The sequence below is a fragment of the Cheilinus undulatus genome, linkage group 13, assembly GCF_018320785.1.
Source record: "Cheilinus undulatus linkage group 13, ASM1832078v1, whole genome shotgun sequence".
NCBI lineage: Eukaryota > Metazoa > Chordata > Actinopteri > Labriformes > Labridae > Cheilinus > Cheilinus undulatus.
The window spans coordinates 24319842-24345941 of record NC_054877.1 but is presented as its reverse complement, the minus strand read 5'-3'; the positions used below and the strand labels follow the sequence as shown (position 1 = coordinate 24345941).

At 38.1% G+C, this 26100-nt stretch overlaps 2 protein-coding genes across 35 annotated transcripts in view; both read right to left on the bottom strand.

The window, feature by feature from the left end:
- obscnb (obscurin, cytoskeletal calmodulin and titin-interacting RhoGEF b) overlaps positions 1-5504 on the bottom strand; it is a 73077-nt gene extending 67573 nt beyond the window's left edge. For 33 of the 34 annotated variants that reach the window (XM_041802887.1, XM_041802897.1, XM_041802904.1 and 30 more), the window contains exons 1-2: positions 5323-5504; positions 1943-3029 (exon numbers count right to left, since the gene is read on the bottom strand). In XM_041802887.1, coding sequence (XP_041658821.1) covers positions 1943-3020 — 1078 coding nt within the window. In that variant the 5' untranslated portion in view covers positions 3021-3029; positions 5323-5504. Of the gene's footprint in view, positions 1-1942; positions 3030-4815; positions 4837-5322 lie in introns of those variants that run through there. The other variant, XM_041802888.1, reaches the window with a different exon arrangement.
- Positions 5505-12892: 7388 nt separating this feature from the next.
- On the bottom strand, positions 12893-25907 carry atg9b (autophagy related 9B). Its single transcript, XM_041803155.1, has 14 exons — positions 25219-25907; positions 25041-25084; positions 23962-24026; positions 23023-23193; positions 20802-20943; positions 19886-20634; positions 19332-19485; positions 18946-19125; positions 18543-18788; positions 18158-18396; positions 17976-18069; positions 17627-17711; positions 15822-15991; positions 12893-15677 (listed from the first exon to the last, which is right to left on the bottom strand). Exons 1-13 carry the CDS (start codon positions 25325-25327, stop codon positions 15840-15842), a joined length of 2430 nt encoding a protein of 809 aa, XP_041659089.1. The 5' UTR covers positions 25328-25907; the 3' UTR covers positions 12893-15677; positions 15822-15839.
- Between the last annotated feature and the right edge of the window lie 193 nt (positions 25908-26100).

Here is a 26100-nt window from a genome sequence, read left to right as displayed (position 1 = left end):
AAATGATTTTTGAATTTTAGTTTTAGTTATTTAGTTGGTTTTAGTTAACTATAATAAACTTGCTGTGGACATTAATTTGAAAACTGATGAAACCTTTAACTTCTGTTAAATGTCACTTTTTTGTTAAATTCTTTTCCTAAACAAGAACATACCACCTCTTGTACTGTGGAAACATTACTGAATGTGTCAAAAAGCCGCTGGCACTTTGATGCTGCTTTACCTACATACTGTAGATACAGTCAGCATCAAAAGAAAAGCCCAGAAAACATCACAGACCTTTAACCCCAAAACCTGTTTCTATCGACAGCACTTCATCCAATGTAACTTTGACATTATGTTCTCCACAGTGACACATTGTGTCATGGATTTCATGGAATGATTTATGCAATGTTAAGTGTAATTCATTACATCAACAGAGAATGTAATCTCTTACCAGATGATTCAACCAGGAAGCAAAGAAAAAATCACCTAGGCATTGAGTTGGATCTTTTATCTAGTCTTATAGCCTATGGACAGCAATCCAACCATCTAAGTTTATTATGCATCATCATCTTTTATCAATCAATGGTAATGACCCAATGTAGACCATTACAGCTTGGTAGCATTAGCATCAGAGTTTAAAATCTGTACATTCCCAGTGTTACAAGGTAGAGGAAAGGATTCATTCCCTCCAAAGGATGCACAACACAAACTATGATCATATTTGAGAAGTTACATATGTCAGGAGCTCCACTAGGCTAGTGCAAACACAGGAACTGTATGGAGATGCACAATATTACTGGTAAGATGTCAGTATTGGCAAATATTAGCTTTAAAATTGAATTCTCAGTATTGGCAGATATGAAAACTTCTGCTGATATTTACAACCAACATTTTGCCTTTAAATATCTGCATATATCAGCTGAAAATATTGGCTAATAGGTTTGGTGTAGTTAGAGGCTGGACCAGCCGACCTACATCAGCTGAAGTATCTTCTTCATTTATCATCATTCCTGAAACCTAAAAGTTTGTTTTGAGGGCTTAAATGTGCTAATTTGTACACCTTCAAACTTCAAAGTGTGTGTTTTAAGGACAGACGTTTCAGGTCTAAACTACATTTGAATATCAGTATTAGTATCAGTATTGGTTTCAATTGTATTGTAAATATCGGCAAATTGGATAGTGGCAAAAATCCAATATTGTGTGTCCCTAGTACTATTTACCAAGTTTCTATTATTTGAGGATTTTAAGCAATCCATGGATCTCCATAGATGTAAAGTTGTATAAATCTGTCACTGGATTTGGATCATGGGGAAGGTTTCTGATGCAGCAGGACCAGTTTTGCTGGATTATTACAACCAAGAGAGTATAACAGAGCTTCAAATGGTAAGTTAAATGACAAAAAGTCGCTGTTAGTTTGTTGCTGGTCCGATGGATGTCTACATTGTGGCTACTCTTGGCATGACACTTAAACACAGCAGTTTTGCATATAACTGTGACAGTGAAGAGAAAAAGTACTTATGGCCCAGGAAAGGAACATTGGAAGCTTAAACACTAAGGTTAACTTGTGTTTATTGTGAACGGAATTTATGGATAAACTGTAAATAAAGTTGTTATCTTTGCTAACAAATTAACAGTAAAAGACTTCAATTTTTTATTAACTCTGTCCATCTCTTTACACTTACACAATATTTTTGTCCCAGTGGAATTCATTTACATTAAGAAAATAATTGCATCTTTCTGGCCAATCTCTCTAACCCTAATTTGGAGTTAGCTGTAAATATTGGTTTTAAGATGGTGCAGCAGCTCTCATAATGTCATTGCATGCTGTAGGTACTGAATCTGTGTCCAAAATGTCTCTAATGGCAGCTTATCTCCAGCCAGTTCTTTTCAACATGCATCTTAACACATATGTATGTGATGTATAAAGCATTATAATAAATATAAGACATGGCAGCCTTACCTTTGACTGTTACCAACACAGCACTGTAGGTCTGCCCAGCCATATTGGTGGCATTGCAGGTGTAGAGACCATTATCACTCTGCTTGCAGTACAGGATCTTAAGGATGAAGTTCTCAGCTTGGTCCTCATAGATGACATGTCTGCGGCCCTCGCTGATATTCATTCCATCCTTTCTCCAGATAATGTGGGGTTTAGGGTGACCCGTCACAAAGCAGCTGAGTTTGGCATGCTTGCCTTCAGTCACTGTGCAGGTACGAGTAAACACACCTTTGGGCAGCTTTGCCAGGGCAGACGCCCTCAGCTCATGTTCCAGACTCAAACCATCTCTGACGCTTGTTGTGGAGGATGAAGTAACAGTGGAGCTGCCTTCCTCTGTGCGGTAGATGGAAATGTCCTTCTTCATCTCTTCTTTACGCTTTTGTAGGTGAGAAAGGAGGGAGGTGTTCTTGTCTGCAGCCAGGTGACGAGAATCTTGAGCATCTACAACAAGAGCTGCTGCAGCGTGTGCACGGCCAACACTGTTCTGGACCCTGCAGGTGTAGGTGCCACTGTCCAGGTTGCGCACACTTTGGATCCTCAGGGTGCTGCTATCACTGTCAGAAACAACTTTGATGCGGTTAGTCTCCCCAAGGTAGCGCCCATCTTTCTCCCAATCAAAGTTGGCATCAGGGTGAGCTACAACCTTGCAGAAGAAAACAACATCACCTCCTAAGCCAACACGTGAAGAGGTAGGCTTAACAAGGAAAGCAGGAGCCCTCTGAGCCATCTCTGTTGGCAGGGCCACTTTGAGGGTTACAGCAGCATAAGCTTCCCCAACATTGTTTTTGGCCCGGCACATGTACTGGCCACTGTCCTCCAGTGTTAAGTCATAGATGGTTAGGCGGTAAACATTCCCATCCTCCACAGTCTTAAAGCGCCCCCCAGATGTTAGCTTTAGTTTCTCCTTTTCCCAGGTGATCAGTGGGGTTGGGCTGCCCACAATAGTGCAGCTCAGTGTGGCATCCTTGCCTGCACACACTGAGAACGCCTTTGGTCGGGAGAGAAACCTGGGGACTCCTCCAAATAAGTTTGGATCCATTGTTTGCACCTGCAATCAAAGAAGAGTTAACTTCTATATTACAGTTCCAGATTGGCTCTCAAGCAAATCATTCAACATTAAAAGGTTGTCACATTAAACCTTAGGAGTCCACTATCACAACAGCGTGACATCATCATGCGCAATTTTTGTCACGTGAACGCATGCAATCGAAGCCACATGTTGCATTGCAATCACTTTGTGCACAAAGTGTGATTTTTAAGCTCCTTTCAGATTTGGTTTCATGTCAAAATATCAACTCGAACAGGAAATATTTGAATTTGATATAAAATATAATTTTACACATGGGGACAGTGGTCTATACTGTACAGGAATGGTGTATATTTTTTTCATAATTTCCGCATTCTATGTCCCTTTTCAAAGGAAAAAGCTCCTTATATTTTTACTATCAGCTAATCATTAATTCTGTAAAAATGTGGTCCCTGTAATTTATATCTCATTGAAATTGTTTCCATGAACTATTTTACAGTGGGACAGGTAAAATTGGAAAAAAAAAAACATATGTATATCATTGCATGTTTTTATATTTAGCTTGATTTTGGTTCACTTACAGATCTTTTCTTTTTGTTTAATTTGCACTGTTTGGGAATCCCTCACAGTCTTTGAATGCAAAGAAAATGTCTTTTGTTCTCTCTTTATCTCAGTGCAATAATCATTTTAAACTGGGGTATTGATTAGTGGACAAAACACACCTCAGGATACATAGCCTATGTATTCTATGTACAAATGTTAATTTTTAGCTTGGTATACATAATTTCACTTCTTTTATATGTAAGTTTTCAAATTTCTAACTCTTGAAATGAAAACTTCATCATATTTGGATATATACAGTGCTTAACAAATTTATTAGACCACCTGTCATATTTGTCTCAAAGACCATCCAGCATCATGAAGTGCTTTAATGTGGACTCTTCATTTTCAGTGCGCTCTCCACATCATTTCAGTTAAAGAGCTTCTACATATTGGTGTATTAACCATTGCAGAAACATAAAAAATGATTTTGGTAATTACCAGTGTTGTTAATTTAGGGCAGCTGTGGCATAAACCTTACTTTGGTTAGGGTTAGGGTGGTCTGATAAATTTGTTAAGCACTGTATATTCTTTTAAATAACAATCTTTAAAAGTATTTTTTGTTTTTTATGTGTTTTTGGAGTCCCTATATCTAATACAGTAAGTCAAAGATAAAAAAAAAAAAGCCTAACTTCATAAAGTTGAGGTTGTGCTGAAAAAATGTTACCCCACATCAGCACTGTAAACATTTCCAGAGTAATTTATATTGTCAAAAGTATTGACGAAAGGGTTAAAAAACTTTTGTTTGTATAACAATCCTAATAAAAGATTTGCATGTGGTGAGTGTAGAGTATAAAACAATTTATTTTTCGTCTGAACAAACAAATAAGGCTACAACTTTACTATGTTAAAAAAAGTGGTCAGGTATTTTCTACTTTAGCGCATATTACATTACAAAGAAACCCAATCAAATACATCAAACCCTTTGTGAGAGGTGACAGTTTGTTAAATGTACTCTATAAATACGTTCAGCTATGAAAATAGACATAAACCCACAGTCAAGATGGGCGTATTTATGACTGGCAGTTACAGTAAGTATTATTAGTCATAGGCTACTCTTGTCTTTCCCCTTAAGAAAGTTATCAATATTTCAAGGCGGCTATAATAATTCAACGGAAGGCAGGCTAATAACAAAACAACAAACTAATTCCACATGTAACAAGGTCAAATAGAAGCAGATATGTGCCTTTCAAAGAGTGACATTTACCAGCTTCGTCACCTCTGTCGCTTGAACTGCCTGTCCCAAAAATAACCTCAGCTGTCAGGCCCTGTCTCTGTCCATTGCCATTTGTAGAAGCGAAAGGGGCATCAGCTGTTTGATAAAGCTCCCACTTCGGAAACTTAGTTCATTTCTTGCCATGTTTATTGTCTAAACGCTCACTATGACGTCTTAAAAATTAAGCAGAAATTCAAATTGTAATTTTCTGTTCAAAAAAGTAAATTTCAAGCACACAAGTTCATTACAATAAAATAACTTAAGCAGAACCTTGGTGTAACTGACTGGCAGCTAAAGTCTACAGACGCCAAGCTAGCTAACGATACTTCGACGTTGTAGGCCTATTTGTAAACGTTAGGTGTTACAGCCGTTAAATTCTGTCATAAGTTACCCATGTAACCTTCAAAAAATATCTTTAATTTCAGCAAAATTTCCCGTTTAAATTAAAAAAGTTTAACTTGTTGCTACAGTAATTTGTCAACATGATAACTTATTCACCTTGAGTCTTCAGTCACTCAGGTAACGGTTAGAACAGACGATGAATCATCTGAAGATTTCCGGGTGGTAGTCTACTCCAATTATAATTTTAAAAATCCCACAAAAATGGTAGTCTTTGAGTTAAAATATCCTTGAAATGGTTGTAAATCCAGGGTGTTGGAACATCCCCCCAGTCTCCTGCGGTGGGCGGTTGACTAGACTTATTTTTTCTTTCTTCTCGGCTACCTCATGATGCCAAATAGCTGACGTGCCTACTTTGGCGCAGCCTCCTTTCTAAAATAGACCTGTCATTTAACTACTGTGGAGATAGGAGATAGCCTCCCCGGCCTGTTAGAGAGGAGGGGAAGGAGAGCAGGCTGGCCTGGCCTCTGCTGGGCTCCACTCTCCTTCTCTCTCCACATGACAACAGTCTTAAAAAACAATAGACTTAAATGAATCTTACTACCAAAACTATTTCACTTTCTCAGTGGAAACTTTCATGGAACCAGGTCATGAATAAGTCGAATTTGATGGAATTAGTAAACCCAACAATAATACACCAATTAATCACCTTTTCCTAATTCCAATCTTGTTTTCCCCTGCCTGTGTTCTAGTTAAATATTCAGGTCATTAGTCCAAACTTTCTCTGATATTTTTCCCGAGACTACAATAGCCTAAAAGTACTGTTTTTTTCTGATTTCAATTTTCTGTTATACATTTTATGAGTCAGAGCTCTCCCTAGCCCCTCTCCACAATAAATGGCATAGGGCACACCTATTCTATACTTGTATTTTAACTATTTTCCTCTAGTTATGGCATTCCCATAATTTGACAAGCATGTATCAAAGTATAAGGGCCTCCACAGTCTCAATATGCACAGTAACAATAATTTAGACAAGTTTCCATTTTTTTAAATAAATCAAACAAAAGCAAATACAAACAGTTATTTCTGAAGTTTGTGCAGGTCTAAAACTATAATGGTTTATGTAATTGCTTTTGACCTACTGCAGGGGTGTCCAAAATTTGGCCCAGTGGCCAAATGTGGCCTACAGTCCTTTTTTGACTGGCCCTCTGCAAATTCTTGATATAAAATGAAACATACCCCACATTTGAAAATGAAGATTATGCTTGATTGTATTGAACTTCATAGTTTAAGCACAAAGCAGTGCTACCATTTCAATTCTGTAAACAAACATTTTGACAAAAATGTATTGGGACAACACTGTACAGAGTGAACAGACTTGCAATCAAAATCATAACAATATGGGACAGCAGATGGTGGAGTGGTTTAAGGCGCTACCCATGTACACGGGTGGCCTGGGTTCGAATCTGGCCTGTGGCCCTTTACCACATGTCTCTCCCTACTCTCTTCCCTGTGTCCAAGTCTATCCGCTGTCCTTCCTCTATCAAATAAAGGCATGAAAAGGCCCAAAAATAAATCTTTTAAAAAGAAAAAAAATCATAACAACATTTTGATTTATAACTCCCTGATGGATTACTGCGGCAAAAAACACTATCAGTAACATTTCAGGGGCGGAGCTAGTGGTGGCCAGACCCAAACAGGGCCTCCTGAAATCTGATCGGCCTCCCAAAATCCTGAAAATGTTTGTCTGTTTACCTAGTCAGTCGTTTACCATTTAGGCATGCTCAATAACTTGGCATATCTGAGTATATTAGATTGGTTTTATTGTTTTTAAATAAGGCAAGGAATATGAAATGGCCCCACCATCCTTCTATATTTCTGTATGTGGCCCTTAGTGGAAAAAGTTTGGACACCCCTGGCCTACTGATATACTGACATATTGATAAGCCTATAAAAACATACATTAGAGCCAAAACAACATGAACTAGAAATCATGTTAATTACTTTATTGCTTTTAACAATTAAATAATAACAATCATTATTATTCTTATGATTTTTTGCCCGGAGTTTTTGTCCTCAACCTCTCACAGCTGAGACGGCTCGTACAGCTCTTGAACATTTTTGGCACATTTTCCCAGTTGTGACAAAGGCTTAACTGTTTCCATAGTCTTCTTATAATTTAGCCAAACTACACGATTAAACTAGGCTAATACTCTGCTTTGTTTTGTGAAGGAATACTTGACACTGATTAAACTGACCTTAGTCCTCTTACCAGACAATGTTTCAGTGTTACACGTGCATTTTTCCTTCAACTTATGAATTCCTTCAAAAACAATATCTTCTATGTTATTGGTGTCATATAAATCTCAGCACAACTCAGTAGGAGACAACTCTGTCATAGTTCACATAATTTCAAGAATTCACTTGCATGTCCTGCAAATAGTCTGCGATATCACTTATTTCTTTTGGCAGTTTTGGGGATTATATGCCAATGAGTCCTATCAGGAGTACTGAATTAATGATCTGCTGAACTATATCTTGTATTATTTCTAAATTTCTTTTTCTGAAAACCTACCTTTCTTGTGGACAATAGCTTTTGAATACAACTGCACTGTCATGTTGGATTCAATTACACTGTATATGGTGTGTGTTTAAAAGTGGTTAACTAAACTTAAGGACTGAACTGAATTCCATGGGCCACGATGTTTTCAGTTTTTCCCAGCTGCTCAGGCCCCATAGACATGTCTTAAAGGGTGACAAGGGTGGCATGGCCCCACTTTATCTGAAACGGGACAGTCTGGCCTACAAAGGAATCTGTATTTGCATCATCAGCTGTCCCTGTCCTATTTTTTGTTTGTTTCAAAGCACCAGCCTTGTTGCAAGCAACCTCTACAGCTGCACTTGAATTATCTCCTGTACAAAACCCTGATTATGAGTGATAATCAGTTCATCTTCAAATGTTGACAAAATGTATGTAGACACGACCACCAGTCCTAATCATGAATCACTTAAAAGAAGTTGAATTATTGAGTTAAGGTGTTACAACCAGACCCATTGCCACATTTGTCTAAAATCCTGCACCTATCCATGCAGTCTACATTTACAAACATTTGAAGGGTTGTTCTGAAGATCTCAGTGACTTCAAGTGTGGTACTGTGAACGACACCACCTCTGCCGTAAGATGCCTCTTGAAATTTAATCCCTACTGGATATTCCATAGTCACCTAAGTGACATTGTTTAGAAAGTGGAAGCGTTTAGAAACAACAGCAACTCAACCATGAAGTCAGAGACGACAAAAAATCCCAGAGCAGGATCAGCGACTGCTAATGCCCATGGCGCATAAATATTGCCAACGCTCTGTGTGTGCACAAAGCAAGAACATGTTAGATAAGTTTGGTGTGGAAGAACTTGACTGGCCCACACAGAGCCTTGACCTCAACCCCATCCAGGACTTTTGGGATGAACTGGGATGGAACCTTCTCTTTCATCATCAGTGACTGACCTCATAAATTCTCTACAGAATAAATGGGAACTAATTCCCACAGACAGACTCCAAGATTGTGTATAAAGCCTTCCAAGAAGAGTGGAAGCTGTTATAGCTGTAAAAGTGCAACCAACTCCATATTAAAGTGTTTGACACAATGTCATTACAGTCTCTGTTGTTGTAATGGTCAGGCAGCTGAATGCTTTTGTTCATAAAGTGTAGATCGATAACACTTCCGACTCTGTCTTTGATTTCTATTTATTTTATTTCCATGCCTTTATTTTGTCATCTTTTCTTTTCCTAACTTATGCTTAGCCTGAAACTTCTGTGATGTAACTGGCGTTGATGCTCACACCAAAGGCTTCAGCCTTTAACTGAGACATAAACAGAGATTATGTCAAACACAGGTAACAAATAAGTGAAACTGGAGAGGGTAATCAAACTGGAGGGAAACAAAACAAGGACAGGAAGTAAGACTTAACACAATAGAAGGGGACGTATACTACAAAATAAAACCAGAAGCACTTAAGACTAAGCTCAGGAATACTGGCAATAAAGACACACACGACAAAATAAAACAGGACATTCAAGCTGAACAATCAAATTAATAAGAGATAAAACTTGACTAAAATAACTTGTGACATCTTTGGCTACTGGCACTTCCTCTTGCAGTGGGCTTTCCCCCCTGATGCAAGTGAGTGACAGCGGCAGGCTGTCTGGACCCTGATTTAAACACACCGAAACTCTAGCAGAGGGTAATCCGCTGTTACTGCTGTCCCCTGCTTCATCCTACTCTGGCTGCTGTGTTTTCACTCCTGAAAGACCACTGAGAACGAGGAAAAATACATTAAATTAACAACAAACTTTTTTTAATTTCTGTAAAACAGTCATCTAAACTTTTACATCTTTTATGAATGCAATGTCAATAAAACTGATTTATATTACTCTACTCCATCTTTGTCTTCCTTTATTTGGCTTTGTCCATCTATATTTCCTGAGACCAAGTCAGTCTATCACATCAGATCTCATCATGAATGTTTTTCAGTGAAACCTGGAAACCAGCAAAAAGCAGTCACAGTATATAAATTACTCTTCTGCTTCAAACACAAGAGTTTGAAAAATCCTAATCAGAACATCTAGTTTCAGTATATACTCTCAGATTTCTAACATGCTTGACTTTCAACTGACCTCATAGCCAGCACAAGAATAAGGTCATGGTTGTATCATGTTCACAGCCAAAAGACATGGGTGATAGCTGAAAAGAACACGCACACTGTGGATGACAAGTGAGACGAGGACAGATGTCGAGACTGAACAGCAGACGTCCTTTAAATGTTCCAAAATGTCCTAAGTATACATGGACAATCATCCAAATTAGGTAGATGTGGTGTTTAGCTCCATTTGTTCTGGTCGATAGTCTGTCTCTACAGGGCAAAACAACACACACCTAGGGCAAAAGGTAACATTAATAAAAGAAAGAAAAGGAAAAAGAGGCATCGAAGTTGAATTATTCTAATTACTAAAATAAGAAGCATCCAAGTAATCTGCAGACATGACTTTTACTGATAGTAAAAGATGAATGCACCATCAAACCTCGTCCAAATGACAGAATATAATACATTTTCTCTCAGACAGGATAACTCAATCTGTCAGTCCCGTTGTCTCAATCTGACATGTAGGATAGCTTGCCCTGTCAAACAAAAAAAAAAAAACTAATAATTTTAAAATCCCTCAGTTTGATGAGGTAGCCCTTTTTTTCAGCAGTTGCCCATTCTGTCAAGTAACTAAATGTCAGGGCAGTTGAAACTCAACAGTTGTGGACAAAGTTAGTCTAAAGTTAGTCTAAGTTTCTTGCTGGGGTTAGCATAGCAGGACAACATGGGAAAATACGGTAAAAGAGTAATACTGTTTCATATTTTATATGGCTGAGCAAAGGGGGAATCATACCCAGGACCAAAGCAGTAATAAAGATGGAAATTTTTTTTCCCAGTTAAACTGGCTTAGGGATTCCCAAACTTTCAGCAGGAATGCATTTTTAGATTTTAGTAGTAGTAGTTTATATGGGATAAGTAGGACCTGATAAATTAAAACACCAACCTTGACAGGAATTTCTTTGAAATTTCCAAAATGAACACAAATTCCCCCAAATTTCCCACCATTTCTATGAAAACAGGCATCCGATAAGAAGTACATTAAAAAGTCCCCTTCTGAAAACTTTATAATTAGCGGTAATATTCCAACAAAATTTTACCCTATTATTCCATGTGAATTCCTGGATTTTTTAAAGACGATTCCCCAAACTTCAAAGCAAATTTGGCTCAGAGATTTACATCGCTGACCTTAGTACAGAAGATGGGGGATACAAATACCAGTTTGAGCATCCAGTGTGGACCCTTGGGCAATGTCCGTAACGCCATGAGCACCAGTCTATGTCTCAGATGTACGTCACTTTTAATAAAGCATCTGCTAAGTGACATTGTAACAATTTCCCCCTAAAATTCATTAGCTAATTCCAAAATATTTTAAATGCATTCCCTGCTATTTATATCGAACTGAACATCCAAATTAAAACGGAAGAGACTTGATGCAAGTTACTTGATATGCATAATTTATTCTAGAGAACATTTTAAAATTTGATTACATTTAAGACTTGAATATTTTAAATGAAATGTTCCTGATATTTTCATGCGATGTTCTTTGTGTATTTGAAAAGGCATAAATAAAGAACTTGAAATGTCTCAAGAAGTTAGTGTTTGCATGGATGAATGAATGAATATCTAAATAAATAAGAAATAAATATAGTTCTATTTTGAAAAACATTTTTAGTCTGATTGCAGCGGTGTTCTGTAAATCTAGGTTTTTTACAGTAATGGTACTGTATTACATATTACAGTAACATTCAGTTACTGTATAAATAAAATATGGTTAATAGTACTGTAAATGCAAATTACAGTAACTCACTGGCAACACAAATACCGTAAAAACCCTTTGAAATGTCTAACAGTGAAGTTAATCTAAACTTTCAAGGTGAGGTATCTCATTATGTCAAAGATGCCTCATTCCTTTAAAGGTAGTTGCTTACACTGTCAGGTGAGGACGCCCATTATATCATATAAAGTAGCTCATTCTTTCAAAAGCAGCTCATTCTGTCTAGTAAACCTTATGCCAAGACAAATTGAATAACACTGCAATAGAGAGGTCAGGTAAGGTAAATAATTCTGTCACTTTATATAGCTAATTCAAAGGTTGTTCATTCTGCCAGGTAAGGTTTTTTTTTAATCATATGGGCTACATGTCAGGGTAAAGAAAAAAAACAGATCTAGATATCAGAATCTTTATTACACCATATTTGTCTTGGAGGAGCTGGAATTAATACCAAGTCTTCAAACAAATGCAGATATGCACTTAAGAGCTGATAACAACTGCAGCATATTCTTTTAGATAAAGTCACTCATTATATCAAAGGTAGCTCATTCTTGCAGGTGAAGCAGCTCACACTCTGTCAGATTGGTCAGTGTTCAAAGGCTTATTCTTTAGTAAGCAGGAAAGCTTTTTTTTCCATCTTGTGAAATTAAATGTCAGGAAGATATAATAAAACCATTTATCACCAGTTGTCAGGTGATGTACCTCATTCCGTCAGGTGGCGTAGCTTATTTGGTCAAGTTTAGGGGCTGATTCTTTCAAACTAGGTACAATTATTTGAGTGAAAGTAATCTGATTACAAATTACTATTTCTTTTGAGGAGGTACTTTACAAAGTTATTCCAAAATTAGTTGTAGGGGTAGTGAGGTTGATGGCAGAAGTTGGATATCTATCAGTTTAGCACAAAATCTCCAGGTGCTAGAAAGCTGAAGATGAAATTCTGCGGTCAGGTTTACAAATCAGTTAAGCACAGTATATCCTAAAAAATGAAATATGCAATGCTGCCTGTCTTTGAGTTAATTTCAGTACAGTCACTAGGGGTCACCAGAGTCAAACATTTTCATATAAATACAGCTTTCAAGCAGCACACCAATTTTCATCTGTCACAGATGCATTTAAGGCGTTTATGTGAGAGAAATGAAAAATCATAATACAAATTGACCTTTCACATGTTTAAGATGACTAAAACAAAAAGTATGTGGTGACATAATAAAGGCCTTTCAAATTTCAAATGGAAAGCAAGTCTGCCTTTTCATGTTTAATTCATATATTTATCTAACAGCTTACCACTAGAAAGCACCCCAATACAAAACCAGGAAAATTAAAATGGATTTTTTTATTTCAAATAAACATCACATAATCAACCACACATGAAATGATTAAATACACTCAAAACAAGATTTATTTTCCTCTCTACTCACTCACAGAAAACAACACACATATCGTAAAGCTGTGCCGAAAACAAGTTCTTTTGGCATGTTTAATTTTTCAGCTAGTGTTTCTTAATGTACACAACAAAAAAACAGACAAAACCTACAAAACAAAGAAAGTTCAACATTTCAGGATGAAAACTTAGCACCTTGTTCCAGTCACTGTGATTCTCAGACTGGTGTTCACTGAAGAACCCATAGTATGATGAGAACGTTGGCTATGATGACACCACCAAACAAAACAAAAACTCATGCTTGTTTGGGATATTGAGGACAGTGCAAATTTAGACACCACGATAAGTGCTGTCAGATGCAGCAGACTTGCAAAAGATCGGTTTTCAGGCTGCACCCACAACTTCAACACATACTTGATGCTGTACACAATGACTTTCAAACAAGAAGAAAAAAACACTGTACACATATGTGCTGTGATGTAAAAGAAAATCCAATGTTGACATGAAATGGCTTCTAAAAAGAGCAAATACTTATCCTTAATACTAAGGCACTGCTTTAAATAAAATGACAGTGAAGTGTTAACTGTGGAGACAGTGAGACGAATCATCTCTGTGCACAAAGCTGAGCTCCAGTGTCTCTACAACATAGACTCACTGCACAAACAGACCACGGCACCCTGTTAAACAATGAGGCAGGGTGAGCTTTTTCTGACCAGAGGTGAGAACAACCTTCTGTGATTGGCCACAGTGTTACATGGTGGTCTGCTGGTGATAATGAGGACACAAAAGATGCTGATGTTTTGCTTATATACAATGAGAGGAGGTCATTCAGGGTGGACAAAGACTTGGTGTCCCTTTCTAACTGTTGCAGGTACTGTACATATGCATATATTAAAAAAGGTTATTTTTGTCAGTGCAAAAGTTCATGTTCATGTCAGAACAACAACACAGGTGTCTAAACGCACTCTTTTTATGGACATGCTCACAAAGAAAGTCCCTGTCCTGCAGTTGTGGAGGAAAATAGCTGTGGTCATGTGATCTGTGAAGAATGTAGTAATAATGGGTTGAAGGATATTTCACACACTGCATGTACAAGCAGATTTAGTCAGAGAATATTCTGATTGTTAAACACATTCAACATCATGCTGCTGGCCACGTTATCTTTGTATTTTAATATTTTTTTAACAAGTTTTTCAGTATTGACACTTTTTAAACTTTTAGTGGGGGAGGGCACATGCTGCTTCTTTCATAAAAAAGAATACAAGTTTCTGTGAAGGTAAATAATTTCACATATCAGTTTACTTTTTTAAAGAGGTAAATCAAATAAATAATACCCATATATGTGAATTAAATATGTATGAGAGAGCTGCTAATTCATCTAATTAACTTAATTTTAAAAAGGCTCCAGGAACTATCAAATTGATCACTTCAGAAGCATTGCACACACTCACATCAGCCCTTGTGATTAAGTTTAATCTTTCAGTTTGGATTAAAAGCTGAAAAAAAAAAAGATTCATAAAAGCAATAACACCCTGTTTTACTCAGAAAACCTGCCCAAACCTTTTTTGGAAATCAATTTTCAATGTAAAGGATCTGTTGGGCAAGAAAAAGTGACACAAATAAAATTGATTCAATTTGCACCAGCTGTTAAAATCAAATGCAGCTACAAGATGCGCCGGCACACTAAAAAGAGACCTTAATGTACTGAGTACATATTTACACGAGTAAATACACTGAAGAGGTATTGGTAGTTTTCTTGTCTACTATAGAGGTAATAAAGAAAACTTGGATATAAATATATGTATTGTTATATGGATGTTAAGGCATCAAGCTGACTTTGTATCTAGCTTAAATTAAAAAAAAAAATCCATCTTAAATCTGCATTTGATTTTTATGCCAAGTGCATTAAGGGCTAATAATTTCAGTCCTTTTTTCAAAATAGTCATGTCTTGATACATCAGCTGTGTATATGTTAATACTAAACAAAGTCTGTATTTAGGACTACTAAACACAGACAGCAGCATCCAAACATGTGAATGTCTGGTTTCAAAAACACATTTAGTTAAACCCAGTCCGGCTAGTGCCTGGTACACACAGAGTTAAAGCAGTACGGCTACTGTACAGTCAGCGCTTTATCATAGTAACACTTGGTATCTTTCTCAAGGATTAGATGTGGTAGGACAAATGTGGACATTTAAAATGAGAAGTAAAGCAAAATAGTGTATTTACAACTCACCAGCCTAATTTGTAATATTGAATGATCAGGTGATCAGAATTGTTCAGTCAGCTAAATTACATGTGCGGTCTTTGCAGCACGACACCATACTGCAGGATATTCATTCCGACTCCAGCTGTAAAATGTTCTGATGCACTAACACATGAGTTGTGCAAACTTTCACATGAGCCTTTTTTCTACAATAAAAATAAGCCACGCACGCCATCACACAGCGATCCTATGCACACTCTCTATAGTTTCTCTGTATTCTTACAGTTTGTCTATACATGCTCATGAGAATAAATCAGGAGGAAACGGACGGAAGACTTATGGTTTCCCTGATCCCATAGTCTGCCTGGTGTGACAGGAGGAGGCGTGGAGGTGCAGAGACAGTGGTTATTCATCGAGCTCCTCCCACATCAAACGCTGAATGGTGTTTAAAGGTCCATGCTAAATTCTCCATGAAGGTCTAAGGCCACAATGTTCGTTGAGTAAAATGTAAACACTCTAAAAAAAGAGGAAGAAGAAGTTGTCATGGCCATGTATCCCATATAGGATAAAACGCCAGTGTTGTTAGACTCAACAAACAATGTCATTGTCACAGGACACATTGCCATAAAGCATAGATCATATATGTAACTTTATAAATACCTAATGACATAAGGCACTTCAACAACTACTCCCTGTGTCCTGCTTTGGAGTAGATCCACTGTTGATCTCTTGATCATCTTCATTCTCCTCCTCCTCCTCTCTCCAGCCTCCGAGGTGGACAGGAGTGGGCATGGACATACTGGAACCAAGGCCACTATGTGCCTGGTAACCTGATAAGAGAAGTGATATGAAGTCACCTTTGTGGATCAGACTCAATGAAAAAGATCAATAATTTCAAACACAACAGAGTCAATGATCTCTAAACTTTGTAACTACCTGGAGCTTCTACGTATGGAGGCAACTAATGGCCATGTGGTCAGTTATGTAATTATTAGTCATGTGGCATGTGGTCATAATTAAGATTACAGGTCTCGTAAATGAATGCTTATCAATTAATCTTAAATCGGTCTTTATTTGTATGGAGCCAATTCATAGCTGTTATCTCCAGATGCTTTAAAAGAAGGGAAAGTCTAGAGAAAGGAAGGCGATGCAGAGAGAGAGAAAAAGAGGAGGAAGATGTAGAGAGAGAGAGAAGAGGGAGATGCAGAGAGAGAAGAGGGGGATGCAGAGAGAGTGAGGAAGGAGAAGCATAATGAGAAAGAAAAGAGATGCAGAGAGAGAGAGAAAAAAGGAAGATGCAGAGGAAGAGAAGAGGGAGATGCAGAATGAGTGAAAGAGAACAGAAAGATGAAGAAAGAGACAGAAGAGGGACATTCTGATTGAGAGAGTTAAGAGGGAGATGCAGAATGAGAAAGAAGGGAGATTTAGAGAGAGAGGGAATAAGGAGATGCAAAAATAGAAAGGAGGAAGATGCACAAAGAGTGAAGATGGAGATCAAGTTGCAGGAAGGATAACAAGCAGAGCAATGTCTAAGATATCTTTATGTTTTTTTCTTGCCATAAATCCATCTTAAATGTATTTTCTATATGGCCATAATGTTGGAAATAATGATTAAAATATGTGAAGAATTGGCAGTAAAAGCTATGTTTGATAGACGAATAAACACTAAAATTGGCATTAACAACTAAGATGATGACAAAAGGGAAAGAAAATTTCTGTTCATCTAGGTCCTAGTGTCCTTAGGGCATACATCTTGTTAACATAACTAGCGTACTGCAATACATTGAATACCAGTATTTTTAAATCATTCACCTTGCAATTTTACATTTTAGTCCATGACTATGTGAAGTAAAACCTGTTAGTATATTGTTTTACATAACAATTTGAGAAAATTCTTATAAAGCTGAAGGATTTAGCCCGTGATTTAGCACATTATGTCTTAAATACTAAAACTCCAGCACATAAACTCTACAGTTGTTGATGGATATATCAGTGTAACATGCTTAAAAAAGCTTTTCATCTTTGTCATCACCATCTATTTTTTTATGACAGAAAAACAAACTGATGCACTACAAATTGTAGTTCATACAGTGCACTTGTACTTGCAGTAACTGTGACAAATTGTCTGGGCAAATTTGGCTTCTGTGCACATTACTAGAGTGTAAGTTTGAGAAATATTAATGCAGACATAATTGCTTTAAAAATCTCTTTCAGTTTCATCAGAAGTCCTTCTCAATTTGTGGTAAGTGATCTGACTGCAGTATGTAATTAAAGTGTGTGGAATTAAGATTCAGGCTGTATTTCATATCACACAGAAATGACTGATTTGCTGGTTCATGTCATTTTTTCTTAGAAGTTTTAAAGTCATCACTCAATCTTCACAAAATGAACAGAACACAGAGCTGATTTTTTTTTTCCAACAGGTCAGACAATGCTAGCGTTTCAAAAGCAGTGCATTTATTTACCAGTATTTGTGTGCAGATCTCTCATTGGCACTGGGTTCTGCCATTGACCTGAAGATCTTTGTGTGTGGGAGCTTTGCTGGTGGAGCTGCAGGGGGGGAAATCATTTTTTCAATATACAACACAACAGGGCAAAAGTATAAGGTTTGAGTGATACCAAACAGTCTTATACCAATCAAAATCTTTCAGTGTTGAACAAAAATAGTCTTGAAAGAGGGTGCCTGTGTGTACATGGCTGATACTTAAAAAGATACACTGGGGAACATTTCTTTCAATTCTAGGCAACAAAGAAAAGGACTGATCTATTTATGCTGAATAAAGAAGCTGCCATAGTACATGGTTGAAACATTACCTCATGCATGTAGATGGCATGGAGACTCATCTCTGCTGAGGCAAACTCTGATTGCAGAGCGTTGCTTCGACTGCGGATGTCACTACATGTCATACTGTGAGAAAAATGTTTACAATTAGCATGCCTCTGTATGACAGTATGGTGTTTTAAAAGCTATCATACTCACATAATTACAACATTACCTGTCAATGATGGTGCGATCACTACGGTACATGGTGCTCTCGGGGTGTAGAGATGTTGGCAGCAGGCCATGTGAGCGGCCTCGGCTGGTATGTGCAAGCTGAGAAGTAGACAATGAGGCCAGAACACTGGCAGCAGCAGAAGCAGCAGTGCTTGGTGGGATGAAGCGATGGTCTCGCCCTTGTAGTCCCGATGCAGTGAGAATGGGATGGGCCAAGACACTGGCCAACAAATTATCAGGCTGGAAATATAACAACAATCAATACAAAGCCATTAAGTAAATAAGAGCATAAGGGAAAATAAATGATTGGTGGACTTTCTAAAAGAAAAAACATAGAAAATTATGGATTAACAGCAGTAGTCTTCAACATTGTTAGAGTTTCTTACCACCGTTCCTGACTCATTGGACTGCAGCGAGGTGCAGAGAGGAGCCTCAGAGAGCAGAAGCTGGGTGGAGGGGCCACCCTGTGCGTCGTGATGCACTTTTTCCTTTAGATGGCTGATAAACACTGAGCTCTCCTGAGGTGGCTGCCAGCGTGGGTTCTTAATAGTGAAATGCATGAGAGACAGCTCTGTCTTGCCATTTTCAGCCTGTTGGTAGACAGAGGCCTCCGTCTGGCCCTCAGACATCCACTGCAAAAACAATCAAAAGATACATGTTGATTGAGGGAATAAGATTGTTTTGCCAATTTAAATACTCATGTAGAACTTTGCTTTCTCTAAGTCCTTCTAGTTTGTTAAAAGCTAATGAATTAACTTGTTCTATGTGACAGAAGGAACAAAAATTTACCGTTGGGTTTCCATGTCGCCTGATGTCCATCTGAGCAAAGGAACAGATGTCTCCGACTCCAACCACATCCACAGTGAAGTTCCTGAAGAAGTCAATGATCTCTAGAGACTTGTTCCTCAGCAGGAAGATCAGAATGAAGGGGGTGACAATAGGACTGAGCAACTCCTCCAAGATGAACACCTGATTTGAAAAAAAAAACAAAAAAAAAAAAACAAAAGGTGATACATTCTTAAAAAACAAAATTCATTCATATTCCATAGGCACACAGTCTTAATTTGAACAGCTGGTTAAGTTAAAATGTAACCTTCTATAATGAAAACTCATCCCTGACTTTGGTCTGACTATGAAAAATGAGTTCCTGTCAATCCCCTTTCTCCACTCCTCACCGCTTTGTACTGGAACAGCTGTGCCACCTCATCCCGGGTCTCGCTCTTGTTAGCATTTCCCCTCCAGTGGTCGGGCATGTAGTGAATGTGTGCCAGCATACACTGCAGCAGCTGCTCCGGACACCACACCATATGCTCATCTGGGATGAAGGATCTGGCATTGGGAAGGTACAAAATGTGTTATTTTTTTAACAGCAGGACTATACCTGAATATATGACATTAATTACAAAACAGGGTATCTTACACAGTACATTTGTTATCTAATCTAAATTAAGGTGGGGATCTGGGGAGGACACTCGCAAAATTTTCCTGCATTCATAACTGAGAGATTAACAAGTGAATTTGTGGTACACCTTAAAAAAGCTTTAATATAATCAAAATAAAAAAAAGTTAAATCTAAAATGCACAGACACTATCTCTGTGGTCATTTCTGTTCACCACTAATTTAAAGCAAGAGTAAAAATTGAACATCACAGAGAAGTTCCTGCCTTATTACACCTAGTGATAGCAGTGTTTGAGTGACTCCATAACAAGCCTGGCTGAAAAATCTCACCTGGTGACTGTGATAACCACCCCTAGCACAGTGATAGCAGTCAGGATGTGCTGTACTGTCAGAACATCCTCATCATAGACTGTCAGTGCAATGAGCACAGCCAACACTGAGCCTGAGAAGAATGCAATATTCTTAGCGAGTACTGTCAGCAGCGGTGATGTGAAGGAGTTCATGTATTTGGATGTTGGTTTGTAGGCACGCCCTAATCGTCCATGCAGCTCGTGGTCCAGCTCATTGAAATGTCGTAGGTATAAACGACCATACAGCGACCAGCGTCGTGCACCCAGACTCCCAGGTTCTCTCCTGATTATTTCAGTATAGCTGAAGAAAGCGTACAGCACCTGCCACACTAGGATGAATGGACACAGTAGCAGGTTGGCCAAACCCATAAGCAGGATGACTCTACTGAGTTTCTGTGCCAGCTCTAGGCGGTTTCCGTTCCGTTTGTACTTTGGGTGTAAATTCCATTTATTCTGAAACAGAGAGCCGGGGCCCCAGAAAAGGATCAGCTCAAAGTTGTACTTGAGGCCCTGGGTGAGGAACACCACATTGCCCAGCAGGGGAAGCTGCAGCTGCACAGGCAGCAGTGATTTGTTTATCATGGCCACCATGTAGTTCTTGAATCGCAGGATGCGGTGATAGATGTCGAGCTCTGTCAGCTCTTTCTTGTGTATGCACATTTGCTGCTCTCGTTGCAGGCTGATGAGCCGGTCCTGGACTTCCTGCCATGTGAAGTTGCATAGTTCATCCTAGGACAAGGAGGAAGGAAAAAAATTCAGATTTGTGCTACAGAGACAGATGACTCATCATCTATGGAACGCTTATCTTCATATTCATATTCAAAAGGGATTGACTGGGCTGATTTAAAAGACATTGTGCTGTGTGTTATAATAAGGTGAGGAGGTTAAATACTCACCATTCTTATCTTCAGTGCTTTGATGTAGAACTGCCTGATCTCCCAATAGCTCAAAATGTTGCAAATGACTTTAATAAGTCGATAGAGCCAGAAGATGGCTGCCATGATGAGAAGGAAAATAATCCAGCTGTTCTGTTGAATCCTGCATATGAACAAAGAGCATTTCACACATGGCTGGCTATAGCGTCTGTTAGGGAGTCATTCACAGACGGGCAAATGCATAAATGTCAGCCAAAACTGCTTCAAAAATACATAGAAATCTTTATGGCAAGTGCCACGATATGATATTTTTGGAGTAGCAGGCCAACAGCAAACAAAAGCAGGAATTCAAAATACTATTGGTATAATATCAGTACTGGCAGATATGAATATTTCTACTGATATTTTGGCTGTACATAGTAACAGAAGGTATATAAACGTTTGTGCAGTTACAAGCAGAACCAACAGACAGATCTCAGCTGAAGTTTGATTCTTTTTTCATCCTCATTCCTTAAACTTTAAAGTGTGTTCCAAGGAAAAAAGCCTGAGCCCTGAACTATAGCTAATTTATCTTTTGCTTTTGAGAAAAATGGGGGGGGGGGGGTTCTAGCACTTTGTCAGGATTGTCTCAGGCAAAAACCCTGTGAACCTGCAGTTTAACTGTAGCTCTCAAAAAGGCACACAAAGCTTGGTTTGACTCTTACTGATAAAGACTTACTTTAGTAAATTATGTTATGTAATTCAGAGCATATATTCCCTGGGTTTTCATTGCTGAATGTATATATTAGAAAAATAATTTATAAATTTCTCATAATCAAATGTTGTCTGCCTCGTTTTATGTCTGTTTTTTAAATAGACTGTTACAATGAGAGAAATAGGTAAGAACAGGAGGTATGTGGTCTTTACAATAAAAAAAAAAGTTTCTACACTGGTATTGGCATTTCAGCTATTTGTAGAAATACAACATCCTGCATCCCTAAACAAAAGTCTTAAAAACTTGACTGAGTATTTATAAAATCAAGGATTCATAATATATAAAGTTACATTAACCCCCTCCCCTTTTATGAGATTGTGAATAACCTCTTAACTTTGTATTAAACTTTAAACAAGATAGACGCATGGGAAAATCAGCACTTGTTGCCCACACATTATGTTGCAATATTTTACAGTGAAACCTATTTACTGGTTGTGGCTGAGGCAGCTTTCTAAAATTAAGGAATCATATGAGTATTACATTACAGAGCAAAGAACACACTGGCTTATAAACAAAATATAAGCATGCTTTGAGACAAGCTTCTGGCTTAAAAATGACATTAGACTGAGGGTTGGAGGAGGACAGCAGTGATTCAAACTGTTAACCCAGCTGTTTCCCAATTAGGATTCCAGGCATTTGTATATCATGACTTTGATATAAATGGTTATTGAGCCAGACTGACAATCAAGAACAATTAATGGCAGGCTTATTAAACTATCTGGAGAAAACATCAAATGCTCAGCTACTTCTTGGAAAAAATATGACGGTATAGAGTTGGGTAGGGAGGGGATCTGTCCCCTGCAGCCAGTTAGAGAGGTGTCATGTGGTTGTCAGCTTGCTGTCCCAGCCGACTCGTCAGAATCTCGGCTGGGCAGTTTTACCCCACAGAGGCTATCAATTACACAGCCCTGTTCCCAAAAGCTGGTCTAAACACAGTACGCAAATACCTACCCCAGAGTAACCATCAGTTAGAGGAATGTTGCAACTCTAGGCCTCTAGTCTCAGGTGGAAATAAACAGCAAAACAGAGTAAGTTGTGTGTTTCCTTTTAAGAGGCATCACTTCTTACTCAAATGAGTAATTCTGACAAATTACCTCTTTGAATGTTTAGAAACCATTAAGACATTTGTGTGCTATCATTAAGACACCAACAAGGTAAAGTCATACAGTCTTCTGTTTGATGCTTTTTTTCCTGTGAATTTATTTTGCACTTTGAAGCCTTGTGTAGCACAGAAATTAAGTTTGAAAGTCTGATTGCAAGTTTATTAAACAAGGCATGTTAAATCCCTCTGAAGGCCCAGCTGTAAAAGAGCTCTAATAATATCAAAGACCTTGACTGCTGGAGAACAATGACTCTAATCTGGGTGGCTGGAATGAGGGAACAGGAACATCTCTTTATGTGGTTGGAAGGCCTTTTTGACTATGTCCTCATGAACAAATATTTCCCACACTGAAGCTCTCTATCATGAGTTATGTTGAACGTGATTACCTCTGGGTACACTGCTGACTTGGTAGGATGGCGTCAGGAATTGTGACCTTGCTCCTATTAAAGGGGTTGTGGTCCGGCTCTGTGTGGTTGACTGGTTTATTTGCAAAAAGGACATCGTACTCCACGCAGTTGACAAGGAAGGTTGTGAATGTAACAACAAACAAAAACTGGCTGTTGGCATGAGGGGAAAGAAGAAGAAAAAGATGAGGTATCATACTGTATGACAGGTAAAAGACAAAGAGACAGAATACACTTATATAACAATCAAGAGCATATCACTTGTATGTTGCATCAGGGAAGAGACTGCGATCATTTCTAACCATCAAGCCACAGACAGTGACCTCAACATATACTTAAAACTGATGCATGTATAAAGCTGTGGTAGGATGATCAGTTGCAGTTCCATCATAAAATATGTTATCAGGCTGGTCACTGTTAATGATGCGTTAAGGAAGTCTATTTTAAAGATATCAATATGGCATATTGCCATCTTAGCAGCAAAAAATTACCTTACAGTTGCATGCCTGTAAATTATTTTTTACCGACAACCAAGAGGTGTTGTGGTTATGGGCAATAAATAAGTTTTATTTCAGAAGAAATGAAGCAGGGTTAAGTAATTTTTCTGATAAAAGGATAGTTGTAAAACTAAAAAATAAACATCTTTTCATACAGGAAGAGATGATTTCACAAGATTCAAGTAGAGTTTGAGTAATGTGGCTGAACATGTTCATGGAAAAGCCTGAGGCACACCTGACTGTCATAACAACTGAAAAATTAACAGTGGCATGACGGAGTCATACTGACAATAAGCATTGTGTTGAAACTGGAACTGGGTGTTCAACCTTATAAATACAAAAACAACACTGTCTCTCATCTAATGATACAATGCATGTATCTAATGATGTCACGATTTAACAGTGGGATGTTTTTAATACTTACACAAGTTCAAAGAACTCTGTCAGCATCATACAAGCAAAGCCATTCTTCTGATGAAAATGATAGATGTGGACACGCTAGTTAAGGAAAGTGTGACTGAGAACATTAAGCATAGCCTCAAGATTGGACTGTTTTTAGAGTTCTCTCAAAAAAGCTTACGTAATCTTCAGTATAGCACATTGTTTTTGTACAAACATGAAAAATAACATTCCTTTACACTAGTCCTATCTCATCTTGCATTAACTATTGTAACAGCCTCTTCATCTCACTTAGTGTGTCCGCCATAAACATTACATTGCAGTTAATTCAGAACGCAGCTGCACGAGTACTCACCAGATCAAAAACACGGTCTCAATCACTACCTTCACTTTTACAGCACTTCATGGTCAGGCCTTTGTATACTTAAAAGAACTTTTCCACCCATATTTGCCAACCTGTTCACTGAGATCCAACTCACTAAACCTGCTGTCAGAATCAAAGACAGATTTTAAAACAGATGGTTAGAAGGCCTTCAAGGCTGGAGCACCAAAACTCTGGAACTCTCTGCCCATGCTGATACGTTGTTCAGACTCAGTCTAGTCTTTTAAAAAACTGTTAAAAACAAACATGTTCAGACAGGCTTGTGGATAGCATTATTTGCCATGTCAGCTTACTGTAAATGACTTTTGCTTTGTTTTGCCAGTAGTTGTACCTGGTCATTTTTTTATAACATGGTCTATGTGACCCCCTTTATCTCCCCTTTTCTTTCTGTCTTTACTATGGCATATTTTATGCTCTGTATGTTCTGCTTTTAGTGCTGCTTTGTTGATGTACAGCACTTTGTGGCCTCAGTCTGTGAAAAGTGCCATATAGATACAATTAACATACTTTAAAAATGTGTTTTTTTCATTGACCCATTAGGTAGTAATGTAATAGCACGTGTCAGTCAAGAAGTAAACATCATAATATTCGACGTATTCTAAATATAACTGTAATCGACATCAAGAACTAGATAATGTGCCAGCATGGTGAGATGCCAGTGACATCTATAACAGTTTACTATGGGGGACTGCTATCAAACTACAATTTTATTTAAAGGATATTCTCGTGAAGAAGTTATCCAGGTTCTTGATATGATGCCATGAGTCTGCAAAATAAACAAAAACATGTGAACGCTTAAGCCAAGTTGCTTCATTTTTTTACAGCCTTGTTAGGTAAAATCATAAATGCTGAGTAAGTTCAATTACACCATTTCTACTTAAATTACAATGACGGACTTACCTTTCAGGCCTTCGGGTACATGCACCAGCAAATCCTCCTCCCCTGGTGGCGAGTCCTCTTCGAAATCCTCAATTCTCTGATACTCCTGGTAAGCCTCAAAGTTCGCCATTATGCTTCACATTCTTAACGTTTCTTCTCACTGGCGACCTTCTTGCGATTAAGACTTCAAGAAACGAGGGGAGTCTGAAAATTCAGAACATTATCTTGCTAATTACTCCTGTTTCTGCTACAAGGGTAATGTTAGCAATGGCTAACATTAGCGTGCTAGCTTGCTAGTCTAACGGACAACGCTCGTGAAACCCTACACTACCATGGTAACATGCTATTTACTGGGAAGCCGTTAAGACTTAAGTTAAAGAACTAAAGCTGGGTAAACTAATGAATTTTAGTCCGACCTGTGTAGAACGGCTCTGAATTTAATGTCAACTGTTTGGCTGTTATTTAGCCTGTGAATGATTCAGCCTCTCATGTAGTCCGGGTGACACGGTTTGTTTTGTTCCCTTCGTCCATCTGCTGGTCTGGATCTTCTTTCTCCTCCCTTCTTCAAGTCCAATATTGACCTGAGCTTTATTAATAAATACACCTAAGTTTCAATCACGACACGGAGGTTTTAAGTCCACCAAGAGGTCCGTTACATTGCTTCACAAACACACCATCCTGCGAGTGTCTGTTTTTGTCTTTCACAAACAAATGTCAACAAAACGTCATTGACGTCACTTCTGCTTAACAAGACGTCATTTCCGAGTATGTTTTGTAGTTTTTTGGAGTTTTTACACATTATGCTCGTTTATTACTCTATTTTAGTTTGATGTTAACCAAAAAATGCAATTTCAATCACACTGTTGCCTGCCCAGAATTAAACCAAAGTCTTGTGGCTACAAA

Coding starts and splice junctions, on each gene's coding strand:
- atg9b (XM_041803155.1), bottom strand. CDS start 25,327: ATGGCGAACTTTGAGGCTTACCAGGAGTATCAGAGAATTGAGGATTTC. Junction 19,126..19,331: donor AGCTGTTCCAGTACAAAGCG/GTGAGGAGTGGA, acceptor TTTTCAAATCAG/GTGTTCATCTTGGAGGAGTT. Junction 18,070..18,157: donor GATCGCACCATCATTGACAG/GTAATGTTGTAA, acceptor TTTTTCTCACAG/TATGACATGTAGTGACATCC.